The sequence below is a fragment of the Oncorhynchus nerka genome, linkage group LG28 (genome assembly GCF_034236695.1).
Source record: "Oncorhynchus nerka isolate Pitt River linkage group LG28, Oner_Uvic_2.0, whole genome shotgun sequence".
Lineage (NCBI taxonomy): Eukaryota > Metazoa > Chordata > Actinopteri > Salmoniformes > Salmonidae > Oncorhynchus > Oncorhynchus nerka.
Window position 1 is genome coordinate 66,913,629 of NC_088423.1, and position 14,089 is coordinate 66,927,717.

At 39.7% G+C, this 14,089-nt stretch overlaps 2 protein-coding genes, 1 long non-coding RNA gene and 1 other non-coding gene across 5 annotated transcripts; all 4 read right to left on the reverse strand.

Moving 5' to 3' along the window:
- Positions 1-281: 281 nt before the first annotated feature.
- On the reverse strand, positions 282-2,778 carry lto1 (LTO1 maturation factor of ABCE1). 2 transcript variants are annotated; one of them, XM_029641350.2, is made up of 5 exons: positions 2,611-2,778; positions 2,400-2,505; positions 1,479-1,549; positions 1,257-1,374; positions 282-1,001 (listed from the first exon to the last, which is right to left on the reverse strand). In XM_029641350.2, exons 1-5 carry the CDS (start codon positions 2,661-2,663, stop codon positions 984-986), a joined length of 366 nt encoding a protein of 121 aa, XP_029497210.1. In that variant the 5' UTR covers positions 2,664-2,778; the 3' UTR covers positions 282-983. The 2 variants fall into 2 exon arrangements, with proteins under 2 accessions (XP_029497210.1, XP_029497209.1); XM_029641349.2 differs by having other exon boundaries at positions 282-1,029; positions 2,611-2,774.
- Positions 2,779-6,894: 4,116 nt separating this feature from the next.
- On the reverse strand, positions 6,895-9,114 carry LOC135565595 (uncharacterized). Its single transcript, XR_010461725.1, has 2 exons — positions 8,895-9,114; positions 6,895-8,664 (listed from the first exon to the last, which is right to left on the reverse strand). It is a non-coding gene; the product is annotated as an uncharacterized LOC135565595 (long non-coding RNA).
- A 409-nt stretch (positions 9,115-9,523) lies between these two features.
- Positions 9,524-9,596, reverse strand: trnaf-gaa (transfer RNA phenylalanine (anticodon GAA)). Its single transcript has one exon. It is a non-coding gene; the product is annotated as a tRNA-Phe (tRNA).
- Positions 9,597-10,612: 1,016 nt separating this feature from the next.
- On the reverse strand, positions 10,613-13,860 carry LOC115113567 (cytosolic iron-sulfur assembly component 2B-like). The gene is made up of 5 exons (XM_065013021.1): positions 13,619-13,860; positions 13,394-13,471; positions 13,133-13,258; positions 12,955-13,000; positions 10,613-11,291 (listed from the first exon to the last, which is right to left on the reverse strand). The coding sequence occupies exons 1-5, from the start codon at positions 13,745-13,747 to the stop codon at positions 11,185-11,187; spliced, it is 486 nt and encodes a 161-aa protein (XP_064869093.1). The 5' UTR covers positions 13,748-13,860; the 3' UTR covers positions 10,613-11,184.
- Positions 13,861-14,089: the final 229 nt, after the last annotated feature.

Here is a 14,089-nt window from a genome sequence, read left to right on the forward strand (position 1 = left end):
GCCTGTAAACTAATACACCATAGCCGACAGAGGAGATCCATCTCCATACTCTTCCACATTACCTCAGCCTGAGGAGCTCACTAAAACATGGGTGTGATATTTTTAATTGACCACAAGGTGGGGATGTTGAAGTTTATGGCTATCCATAGGACCTCCTACTACTTGATCATTTCAACCACTGAAATGATGCATCTCCTTGTGACCATTTATGTTTTAGCAAGTGTGAATAGAAAAGGAAACAAATGTATTGGAATATGCTAATATACATACTTCACAAGTACTTGAAATAAATAGCTTTTTATTATTATTTCACATCAACCAGTAGTTTAAGCAATCACTCATTCTCCACCAGGTCACTCAAAATTGACCTACACTATTAGAAAAAGTGTTAATTGGGGTCCTGTATAGAACATTTATGGGTATATATAAAGCAAGCGATAGACTCCTTATTGGTTCCATTTGGAACCTTTTTTTTCTTCAAAGTGTAGATTAAAAAAAAAGAAAATCACTCATTTATCTAGAATCATTAGAATTACAAAATAATATGATGCAACTCAGCTCTCTCTTACCACCCAGACAAAGCAGTAAACATCAAGGACTATAGAACACCAGTTAGGCCTATGTAGCACTTCCTGTTCTCAGTAGCACTCCATATTTCAAAACTAGACTGATGCCCCACCAATTGATATCCTAACCCTTGTCATTCGAAAACACCAATTCTTCATAATACCAACTGATAGCATACTTTATGCTCCACCATTAAAAGTCAGTTAACTACACTACAGACCAATTCAGGACCTCCTGTTTACATAAGGGCAGGCCCACCTGCAGGTTCCTCCTCCTCAACTCTCCTATCATGTCTTCAAAGCCACAATGCTTCACAGGAAAGGTTGCATTCAAGGAACCCCCTTCAGATCCTCAAGCCGTGGGCTTTAGAGTTGCCAGTTCCCTTCAGAAGGATATTCCTCCAGACCCTCCAGACTTCACATAATCACTGAAGTCTGTTGGCACATTTAACAGAGAGCAGACCTAAAGGTGAAAGAAATTAAGAGGAGCTAAAGACCAGTACCTAGTTTTTCAGTAGACATTAGTTTAGACATCAAAATAAGAGCATGAAAAACACTGCTGGCCAGTGGCCAGTTTAGGTCATGGATAATCTAAAGGTCATGAACCTTTACAATGAAAAACGTTTGAGTGAACCATGTTTGTTTCCAAGAGCTTATTCACACAATTGACTTGTGGTTTGAGTGAGATACCTGTCTAAACTTGGCCCGAACCTTCTCCATGTCTTCCTGGAGATGTTCATATTGAGGTTCTTCATGGGGGAACTTCTGAATCAACCCAAGTAGAGATTCCAAAACTTTCAGTCTTTTTCTGAAACATTAAAATAGACAAACTGAAGATCATATTATTTGCATGAAAGTCAACAGGAACAAGTGACCGATGAGTAGATGAGCTATAGGCATTTTATTACAAACCTGGCTTTCACGTCTGTGTTGTTTTGAAGAAGGCATTTCCAAGTGATTCCAAATCCATAATAGAAGGAAACCTATAAAAATAGGTGAGTGGAGTTTAGAAAGTTATCTGTAGTTGGGGAGAAATTAGTTGTAAAACACAAAATCACACTTGTTTAACAAAGCTTTTTTCACAAACCAGTAAGTCTATACATGTAATGTGCGTGTAACAAAACCATGTATGACTTTAGTGAGTAACAAATCAGCTGCGGTAACAACACTGGCTTTCCATGCCTGCCCTGGGGGTTTTGACTAGCTATTAAAAAGTGCCTAGTCAGCTTCCCGAGTGGTGCAGTGGTCTAAGGCACATTTGTTTGTTTCTAAGAGCTTATTCACACAATTGACTTGTGGTTTGAGTGAGATAGTCCTACCTGTCTAAACTTGTCCCGAACCTTCTCCATGTCTTCCACATTTTTGCGTATCAAGTTCAAATCATCTTAAGTGATTTTGGTTGAGCTTCACAATCCATTTAGATACTTTTGGAAGATTTGAACATGATATGCGAAAAATAACTCAAGACACATGACGAATGGGATTTGTGACAAATGCTAAAACGTTAGCACGTGGAAACAGTAACGTTAACAGCGAAACTAAACCAACGCATACCCTGCTTACTACAGGGTAAGGAAACTAATGTCATTTTGAAATTTGCGTAAACTATCCTCTTAATAGCTAGTTTTCACTAGATGGTTTACAGCTTGTAAGAATTAATTTTTTGTAGCATGTTAGAACTTACGCAGTAGGTTAGGATAATTAATGTAGCATGTTAGGATAATTCGGTTAAGGTTAGGAAAATCATTAGGTTTTGCTCAAATGCAACAACAAAAAATATCATCTTTTGACGTCAATTTAGATATGACCCTGGATAAGTGATGCTCAACTTGCCTCCATTGAAAGCTTGGCACCATGTGATGCCCCATGTTTCCGACCATCAATCATTCCTTGTCGCGTGCCTTCACCGAACCCCTCACGGTACCCCTCTACATGGAACCTGAAATCATATACAACTCATACGGTAATCACGAAACATTGCTACAACTCTAGCTAACTATAAACAAACAAGCGTCATGCTAGAGAAAGGCAGTATTTAGCCTACCTGTCGTCCGCCATGAGAATACAGTCAAATAAATCTTCACTTTTGTGGGCCATTTTCGAAGATTATTAAAAGAGTATCGCCTAATACAAATATTACTTGGCTATATAGCCTAGCCAACAGCACTCGCTTCCGCAAACATCAGTTTGTGGCTACAGCATTGCTTTGGAAAGCCGAACAGTTAGTTCGCGCATCACTGCCATCTACTGTGTTGGAGTTTGTTCTCCTTCGATTAGGTATAACGGCGGTTGGCATCCAATGTTAATGGTGCATTACCGTTACCAACTGGACGGGGTATTAAATAAAAAACGAAAAAATATATTCCGGAAAAGGGGTAAAACGATATCATACAAAATATCTAAAAACACAAAACCATCATACTTCTTCAATCACAGTCCACTACAAAATACATCCCTACACAGGCTCAGGGGCCTGTGATAAGGCTACGTTCACCGACAGGAACGTTCAGCTACACAGGCTCAGGGGCCTGTGATAAGGCTACGTTCACCGACAGGAACGTTCAGCTACACAGGCTCAGGGGCCTGTGATAAGGCTACGTTCACCGACAGGAACGTTCAGCTACACAGGCTCAGTGGCCTGTGATAAGGCTACGTTCACCGACAGGAACGTTCAGCTACACAGGCTCAGGGGCCTGTGATAAGGCTACGTTCACCGACAGGAACGTTCAGCTACACAGGCTCAGGGGCCTGTGATAAGGCTACGTTCACCGACAGGAACGTTCAGCTACACAGGCTCAGGGGCCTGTGATAAGGCTCGTTCACCGACAGGAACGTTCAGCTACACAGGCTCAGGGGCCTGTGATAAGGCCACGTTCACCGACAGGAACGTTCAGCTACACAGGCTCAGGGGCCTGTGATAAGGCTACGTTCACCGACAGGAACGTTCAGCTACACAGGCTCAGGGGCCTGTGATAAGGCTACGTTCACCGACAGGAACGTTCAGCTACACAGGCTCAGGGGCCTGTGATAAGGCTACGTTCACCGACAGGAACGTTCAGCTACACAGGCTCAGGGGCCTGTGATAAGGCCACGTTCACCGACAGGAACGTTCAGCTACAGGCTCAGGGGCCTGTGATAAGGCCACGTTCACCGACAGGAACGTTCAGCTACACAGGCTCAGGGGCCTGTGATAAGGCTACGTTCACCGACAGGAACGTTCAGCTACACAGGCTCAGGGGCCTGTGATAAGGCCACGTTCACCGACAGGAACGTTCAGCTACACAGGCTCAGGGGCCTGTGATAAGGCTACGTTCACCGACAGGAACGTTCAGCTACACAGGCTCAGGGGCCTGTGATAAGGCTACGTTCACCGACAGGAACGTTCAGCTACACAGGCTCAGGGGCCTGTGATAAGGCTACGTTCACCGACAGGAACGTTCAGCGGCATTCACAATGATTCCAACTTCTCTGTTTGTGCTGTACAGTTTATGACCATTGCAATAAATAATACAAAGTCCACCTTTTTAACATGCACCATTTCACTATCTCTCAGTTGATGAAAAAACTTCACTGGTATTGGTGGCTCTACTACCATTGCTTTTTCCACGCCACTCGTTCCTTCCATTTTCTCACCGCCTCCAGATAGGTGATACGCTGGACACTCCATGACTGTATAGTTCCCTTAAGGAAAAGCACCTTTAGTAAATCCGCTTTTTCTGTGAGAGCTTCCCATGTCTGGAATACACTGCACCACATATCACACTTTCACAAAATGCATGAAGACATGGCTAAAGGTCAATCATATTTGTGAACATAATCCCTAGCTGTGTATTGCCGCTTTCCATGTTGTCTGTAGCTTGTGAGGTGTGGAAACACTTTATTGCTTTTATGAATTTGGTCTTGCTGATTTTTGTGCTATGTTGCTTTGTCTTGCTTGTCTTATGTTGCTCTGCATGTGCTCACTGCTCAAAAATTGTCTATATTGTAATTGTTTTTAATAAATTGCCCAGGGACTGCTACTGAAACGTTGATTCGTGTGCACTGTCCCTGTAAAAAAATAAATAATAATTCTCCTTCAACAGGGCACTCCAAGAATTCAGGTGCATGTACACATCGACAGGTGCAGCATTTTCCTTCATCTAGCATACAATATTCTTTCCTTCTGCATGCACTTGACACATGACCAAATATTTTTACATGTATGACACGGAAGGGTCTTGTGCACAAAAGCTCTTACAGGGTATCTCATGAAACCTAATTTTGTATGAGAAGGGAGAGACTCAGTAGCATGGATGAAGTGAACTAATTTTCTCCGTCCACCATACAAGTCAATCGACTTGCACAAACCACTCCATCAATGTATTCAGTTATACCCTCTGCCTTTAGTTTGCACCACCACAGAAATAACCCCCTTGAAAGGCACCCTGCTACGAAAATCCATGCAGGAAACATTCCACTCCGATATCTTTTTGAGTCTTAACACACGTTTCTTCTGCTCCACAGACACACAAAACATCTAAATGAGACCACTTCTTGTGACTCTCCCCGACTCCACACTTTCCTCCAACACATTCCAGATTTTCCTGGAAACGTTAAATGGATTTCCCAAGTAGCATTCATCCAAAACCCTGACTCCGACCAAAAACGAGTCTAGTGGTTTCCTATTTTCCAACATAGATTTACTTCTTTTGTTTCCCTTTTTCTTCACCACTCAGCACCCTCCCAAGTGCAAGTAGTGGTGTAAAGTACTAAGTTAAAATACTTTAAAGGATTACTTTAGTAGTGTTTTGGGGTATCTGTACTTTACTATTTATATTTTTGTCAACTTTTACTTCACTACATTCCTATAGAAAATGTACTTTTTACTCCATTCACTTTCCCTGACACCCAAAAGTACTCGTTACATTTTGAATGCTTAGCAGGACAGGAAAATGGTCCAATTCACACACTTATCAAGAGAACATCCCTGGTCATCCCTACTGCCTATGATCTCACAGACTCATTAAACACAAATTCTTCATTTGTAAATTATGTCTGAGTGTTGGTGTGTGCTATCCATCAATAAAAAATTGTTTTTAAATTCTGCCATCTGGCTTGCTTAATATAAGGAATTTGAAATGATTTATACTTTTTAATACTTAAAAAGGTCATAATGACGAGTGAATGGCTATTATTTAATCCAGTAGCCTATAATTCACTTTAACTTTTCAAGACCTCAAATTACACATGGCTATAAAACAAATGGAATATACATATTTAAACAAAACATAATACATTACGATCAATGTTTTGACTTCGATAACTTAAGGCCTAATTCTCTTATAAATCCTTGGTCGTGGCATGGCCAACCAGTCACTTAGGATTTTGTTGTTCTCAGGATTGGCTATGGGAAAAGGGTTATAATTGTACTGATAAGCTTCAATTGACACAAGGTATATTGAACAGTATAAAAAGCATTTCTGGAAAGCTTTTGTAAGAGAGGAGGCACAACAGTAAATAACAGTATCAGCATAAAAATTAAGTTGCGCATTTTGGACATTTTTGTATAAATTATTTATATAAATAGTGAATAAGAGAGGACCAAGTACAGAGCCTTGGGGCGCACCATTACAGACAGACAATTTAACAGAGATGAGCCCATCAAATTGAGTACACTGAGTTCTATCAGACAGATAGTTAGCAAACCATGCAACTGCATGCTCCGAAAGACCTACACTCGGCAATCTCTGCCTTAGTATAGCATGATCAACTGTATCAAAAGCCTTAGAGAGATAAATAAAAAGTGAGACACAGTGCTGTTTTTTGTCAATGGCTGATATGATTTAAAACCTTCATGGCTGCTGTAATTGTGCTATGCTTCTTCCTGAAGCCCGATTGGTACATTGATAAAATAGAGTTAGTAAATAAAAACTATTTTAGCTGTTCACTTACAAGGGTTTCAAGTATTTTCACCAGGGGTGACAGCTTTGAGATTGGCCTATAATTATTTAAAACATTTGGATCTCCCCCTTTTAAAAGTGGTAGGACAAATGCTGATTTCCAGATCTTTGGAATTTCATTACATTCCAGGGTTAGATTGAACAGAGATGTAAGTGGTTCAGCTATGAAATCAGCTGCCAGATTTAAAATGCAGGGATCCAAAAGATCAGGACCTGCAGGCTTTCTCTGATCTAAGGATTTCAGGGCTTTATGTACCACCTGCACTGAGAATGGCAGAAAGCTAAAAGTTTGACCAGCTCTCACTGGTTCATCCACACAGGGTTGTACAGAGACAGAGGACACTGAATCAAACAGCCTACCAGATGAAACAAAGTGCTCATTGAAACAATTCAGCATTTCAGTTTTGTCATATATAGCAACAGAGACCTTCAAAACACATGACGGTAATTCATTAACATTACTGTTACCAGACATAGACTTAATAGCCTTCCAGAACTTTCTAGGGTCATTCAGGTTATCAGTGGTAACAGACATAAAATATTCAGACTTGGCCTTCCTGAGAAGAAAAGAACACTTGTTTCGTAACTGCCTAAAAATAAGACAATCAGCATCAGAACATGATTTCCTTGCTTTAGCCCAGGCTAGATTACAGTTGTGAAAAATACAAGACAGCTCAGAAGAAAACCATGGATTATCCCGCCCTTTAACCCTGAACCTGCGGAATGGGGCATGTTTGTTTACTATTTGGGAAAAACCATCATGAAAGAATTTCCAGACAGTTTCCACATCAGGAATAAGCTCAATTGTGCTCCAGTTAAAATAAAACAAATCATGAACGAAAGCCTGCTCATTAAAACACTTCAAATTTCTCTTATGAATAAAACGTGGGTTTGTCTTTGGGACCTTAGTATTTCTAACAGCAACAACAGCACAATGGTCACTTAAATCATTACAAAAAACACCAACCGCAGAATATTTATGTGGAACATTTGTCAATATCAAATCAATCAGGGTAGATTTTTCTGGGCATTTAAGATTTGGGCGAGTTAATCAACTGGGTAAGATTCATAGAATTACAAAACATTTTTAAATCATCAGACACCGGCTTTAACCAACACCAGTTGAGATCACCAATCAAGGTCATTTCACTGTAAAGAAGTTTAGACCTAAGGTTCATCAGAGAAGAAAATGCATCACCGAGAGCAGAGGGGGGTCTATAACAGCCAATCACAGTTATAGAGAGCAGAGGGGGGTCTATAACAGCCAATCACAGTTATAGAGAAGCCCTTTGAAACCTCAATATTCAAAGCAAGAAATTCCAACTGTTTACAAATAGTTTCAGACTTTGCCACACTTACAGGGAATTTCGTTTTTACATATATAGCCACACCCCCACCTTTCTTAACCCAATCAGTGTGATAAACATTGTAACCCATAATACAAATATCATTATCAAAAACAGACTTGCTGAGCCAGGTTTCAGAAAACACAATTACATCAGCATCAGTTGATTTAGCCCAAATCCTAACCCCATCAATTTTTGACAACAGGCTGTGTACATTTAAATGAAAAATACCAAAACCAGATCTTGATTTAAAATCAGAGGGGACATTTGGAGACATTGCATATCAGGGCCAGGGTTAGGTGCACAAAAGAACAAAAGTATAACCTTGCACGGCTTCTCTTTTTTAAGAGACCTACTGCAAGCGAAATCTACAAGTGAGTTTCTAGACAATACAAAGCAGTCATTTAAAACCATTAGACTTTGGTAATCCATAGGTTTCATTAATGTCATTCAGACTGTTTTGAAGTTGATAGAACTGGTTATGATAGCTGAGGTTCATAGCTAGGTTCTGAACTAATATCTATACCAAATGTTTTATGGACCATACACAGATGGGCTACATAACTAGCTACACATCCATAGGCATACAGGTATTTTTTTTAATCCTCCACTGCACAATAAACAAGAACATAGCTAGCTACGTTATTTCATCTATCTGCATTACATGGCAAATATCAGCAAGGCAAGCATACAAAATTGTACATTCAATTTGCAGTAAATGCTTTTGCTAGCTAGATTCTTTACATCAGAAGGTATTGACAATTACATGTTTCACAAGACGACAGCCTGGTTTGCTGGTTGTTTCAGGAGTCCCTAAAACAGAAAAGAACCTGAATTACAATTTCATACTCGTGTCTCAACACCCATAAAATTAGCCAGCTAGCTGGCAAATGTTAGCTAGGCAGCAAGCTTGTTAAATTGTGAATTTCGTAAATGTAACTTTATGATAAAAAAATTATGCATAATCTTTGTCTACATTAACTGACATATTCCTGTCAACTGTAAATTTTTGCATGATTCGTTATTACGCTATAACCACTTACATGTGCTTCCATCATAGCATTTTTGTCAGCCATCTTTGCTGAAGAAAGTCTCCAGCCTTGGGTCGCACGGAGTCAAATTCGTCATGGGAACCAATCGATATGATTGGTCATCGCCCAGCGGTCGCCGCTAGCGATTTGCATAAAGTTGAAAAACGTTGATCTTTTTCACCGCCTCCCACGCCACCTTCGCACCGCCCAAAGGTCCCCCACCCTCTCCGCCTCTCACCGCTTTCCTTCCATTGAAAATGAATGGGAAGCGGTGTTTCACCGCGCAGCACCGTGTGCTAGTGAACAACGGGCAGCTCCTTCTCCACTCACGCGTCATCAGGCAAATTACGTTTATACAGTGTTGGATCCCCAAATAAATGTGTAAAGTCATAAAAACAAATTAAGTCATTTGTGCAAGACAAATTTGAATTAGTAACATCATACGTTTTGCGAAATCTTAACATATTGTACATTTAGCTAATTCGTTACATTTAGGAAATTCGTAACATATCATACGAAAGGGATGATAGACATCAACAAATAATACATACAATATGAAACGTAAAATATACTAAACAGGTTCTCAATGTGAAAACTCTCCGTTTTCTGGTCTAAATTAGAACACTCTCAAAAATGACGTCTGCCGAAACCCGGGATCGAACCAGGGACATTTAGATCTTCAGTCTAACGCTCTCCCAACTGAGCTATTTCGGCTACACTACGTAAAGTAGTCCCACAAGAATCAGTCATACTTTTCTAAGGTCTGTGGTTGGCTGTCCGGTATATTCATCTGGCTTCAGGATAATCAATATGTTCTACTCATCTTTCTCTAATAGGGAGTGATAAATGCCCCCACATGGATGGAATAATCACTCACACGTTCTTTTCAAACTGCCAGAAAGACAATGCTTCCACCGGCTGGTGCTCTGACAAACTCACACATACTTTTAGTTAGAATTTTTATTAAAATTAGGCTAACCTTTTACTGACTACGGGTACAAAAAGGAGACTCAGTTGATCTGGAGACTTCTTGCTAACAGACACAGGCTCTCAATGTGTAATGGAAGTTCTAGAACTGCTCAGATAAAATTACTTACTATTTTATCCATTGTCCATGAGAGTGTGGTAGTGAGCACATCAAATTTGCACTTCTGCATGACGCAATATTAATGTGGTCTAACGCAACCATCTATTAGTCACAGTTTATGTATTATAATAACTTGTAGTATTGCTTATAAACATTTTAATACATTCTTTGTTAACAAAGCTCTCGTTTTATTTTGTCTAATCATAACTGTATAGGTATTGCATAAAGGCTTTTTTACATTATATTTTTAAGTCGTGTTTTTTCCCCTGCTGAAATACCGACATGTAAAAAACTTAGCAGAGGATGGTTTCGATCCATCGACCTCTGGGTTATGGGCCCAGCACGCTTCCGCTGCGCCACTCTGCTATCTATATGGCTAGGAGGAAAGGTAGCATTTGATCCTGTGAGACCAGCTTATTACGTATGTACGCAATGAAGCTCTTAGGAGCTCCCTAAAGAGAATTCGAAAATAATAATTCTTCCACTGCCATAGTAAAATAAATTTAGACAAATCTAATGACAAAATTAATATCATTAAACTAACATTAATTTTCTGTCTAAAATGTTTTTGTTGATCAAGTCATTTAATTTATTTACAACCACACTACAAATAAGTGAGAAAAAACAAACAAATCAAATGCTATTTCACAGATTGTATACTATTTTATTTTACACAAATATGAAACAAGGCATCTGATGGAAATCCAATGGCACAAGTATTATACTATATATAATTTCTCCCCAAGACATATGTTATAAACTAAGGCCTTTCTTATTCAGTGTCCTCAGTCTTTGGGCTTTCATGTCATTGTGTACGTTGAGATTGCTTCATTTATAAGAGACATATGCACTTTCTTTGTTCTCTTCCCAAATACCATGAATATTTAGGTATATTTTCAATGACATAAGATATAACCCTGTATTTTATTGCTTTACTTGTATAATAAAGGATACAATGCTTCTCTATAATACTGTTAAACTGAAGATGTAAGGAATATATTGAAGACATACAAAACACACAGTATAGTTATTTCTGCCTATAGCAGAAATACATTGGAATTCTGTTAGATTAAAATAATACAATGGCAGCATACGTGATACATTTGCCATTTACTCAACATAATCTGAACAACCAGTCCAGTTAGCATGTAAGGAGAGAAACATTAAGCATAGTCCTGGACTAAGGAGAATTTTCAATTGATCCATCAGGAGGGATCAGCCTGTCCTTGCATTGGATATCAGACACTGGTTGACCACCTCCAGAAGCTGGGAGTTCTCGAGTGCAGCGGCCACTCTCTCTTTGTCTGCCAGCTGTTTGTTGACTGGAACAAAAGCAAAAACAAAGGGTTTAGTTAGGGGCATTTCCACAGAAACGGGATGATACTGACACTCAGATACCTCACTTTAAGATATACACTACTGTTCAAAAGTTTGGGGTCTTAGCAATGCCCTTGTTTTCTATGAAAACATATATGAAATTAGTTGCAAAATGAATAGGAAATATAGTCAAGATGTTGACATGGTTATAAATAATGATTTTTAATTCTTTGCTTTCGTCAAAGAATCCTCCATTTGCAGCAATTACAGCCTTGCAGACCTTTGGCATTCTAGTTGTCAATTTGTTGAGGTAATCTGAAAATATTTCACTCCATGCTTCCTGAAGCACATCCCACAAGTTGGATTGGCTTGATGGGCACTTCATACATACCATACGGTCAAGCTGCTCCCACAACAGCTCAAAAGGGTTGAGATCTGGTGACTGTGCTGACCACTCCATTATAGACATAATACCAGCTGACTGCTTCTTCACTAAATAGTTATTGCAGTTTGGAGCTGTGCTTTGGGTCATTGTCCTGTTGTAGGAGGAAATTGGCTCCAATTAAGCACCGTCCACAGGGTATGGAATGGCGTTGCAAAATGTACCCTGTACAAATCTCCCACTTTACAATTAGCCTTTTAAAATGATAAACTTGGATTAGTTAACACAACGTGCCATTGGAAAACAGGAGTGATGGTTGCTGATAATGGGCCTCTGTACACCTACATAGATATTCCATTTTAAAAAACGGCAATTTTTAGCCCTCCCGATTGGTCTAAGGCACTGCATTGTAGGGCTTAGCTGTGCCACTAGAGATTCTGGGTTCGAGCCCAGGCTGTGTTGCAGCCGGCCACGACCGGGAGACCCATGGGGCGGCGCACAATTGGCCCAGCGTCGGTCGCCAGGCGTACAGTGTTTCCTCCGACACATTGGTGGGGCTGGTTTCCAGGTGATGTGGGCACTGTGTCAAGAAGCAGTGCAGCGGGGTTGTGTTTCAGAGGACGCAGAGCTCTAGACCTTCACCTCTCCAGAGTCCGTACGGGAGTTGCAGCGATGAGACAAGACTAACTACCAATTGGATACCACGAAATTGGGGATAAATGGGCAAAAAAGTACAATAGTAATTTACAACATTAACAATATCTACTGTATTTCTGATTATTTTAATGTTATTTAAAAGGACAAAAAAAACAAGGACATTTCTAAGTCACCCCAAACTTTTGAACGGTAGTGTATGTAAAACAAAATCCAATAATTGCAAAGTTAAACAACCCATACAACTCTACATACAAGGACTACTTTGAACAATTTCCACAAAAACACTTTTACTTCTGTAAAAGAATGACAGCAAAAAAGCACAAACTGTCATTCTGTTAACAAAATTAGCTTCTGCACTGTTGTTCTAGTAAATGTGTTTTTGTAAACATTTGTGGAAATTGTTAAAAGTAGTCCTTGTGCATAGAGTTGCATGATTTGCTTAACTTTGTAGTCATTGGATTTGGTTTAACATACATTTGAAAGTGAAACTTCATAGTCTCAGTATCACTGTTACTGTGGAATTGATGTCAAGGGCTTCTCAAAAAGGGAAGTCTACAACAGTCGTCTTGAAGGTGTAATTGTTGGTCTCAGCCTCAATGTTGAGTTACTTCAGAGGCATGTCACTTTACCTGCATCTTCTGAGGCATGCGTCCCAGGAGTGATGTGCACATCAATCTGCAGAGATATGATTAGACATAGATGGACATGACCCACCATGTTAATCTTAAATGTCCAGACAATTAAATCATATTAAAGCTTGTTTTCCTCACAGCTCACCAGGAAGCAGACTTAATTTATTTCACCCACCTTAAACCTTTCTGGCAGGGACCGCAGCAGTTTGACTTTGATGGACAGGCCTATGAGAGTTGCCATGCTGCAGTGGGGTATAGTGGGGGTGAACTCCACACCCACTGTGTTCTCTTGGTCATCTACCTATAAAGAAAAATAAAGTTGATGCTTTTATTAGGCTAACACAGTATGGACTATCTGCTGTCCTTAGTAGCTACACAAGTGTGTTTGTGTCGAACATCTAACTGGGGAAAATGTTGTGAAAGAAGTTTAACTCACGCGCACTCGCACTTGTTCCACGACATTCAACTCCTCGAGGGACAGTGGGTGTTCAGGATCATTAATGGATCTGATGAGATGTAGCACGGGTTAAGGTCAAATCTGATAACACAATGTTGAGAAATTAGCTTTCTTATTAAAGAATTAAGCATAATATGCTAAGTTAATTAGTATGACATTGAAAGCTCAAGGGATGTATCCTTAAACTAGCTACACAGAAAGGATATCAAATATTTCTCTGTCGTCGATGGGATCAGCAACATCTTCGTCCTCGTCATTTGCGGTCTGAAGTCTCTCGCCTGTTCGTTGAAAAATCAAGGGATTCGCGTTCTCTAAACGGGCCCCACCTGACATTTGTGATGTTGAAATTAAAGAAATACGTATATTTGTTTGTACTATCGTTTTCTTACTCTGAACCAGGGGCTGAACAATCCACTTCCGGAAACTGTATACGTCAAAATGTACGCAGGCTCAGCCCAGCGATTTAGTGTCATGTTGGATTTCCAGATGTATCCGGCAGGTGGCAGCATACTCATCTTAAATTCTGAAATGTGACTGAACTACAATGTTAATATACAATTGAACTACAATGTTAATATATAATGGCAATGCTACACAGAAGCATGAAAATAATGATCCATGTACAAAATATTGTTTATGCAAAAATGTTTAATAAATAAATCAGCAATTCATTTA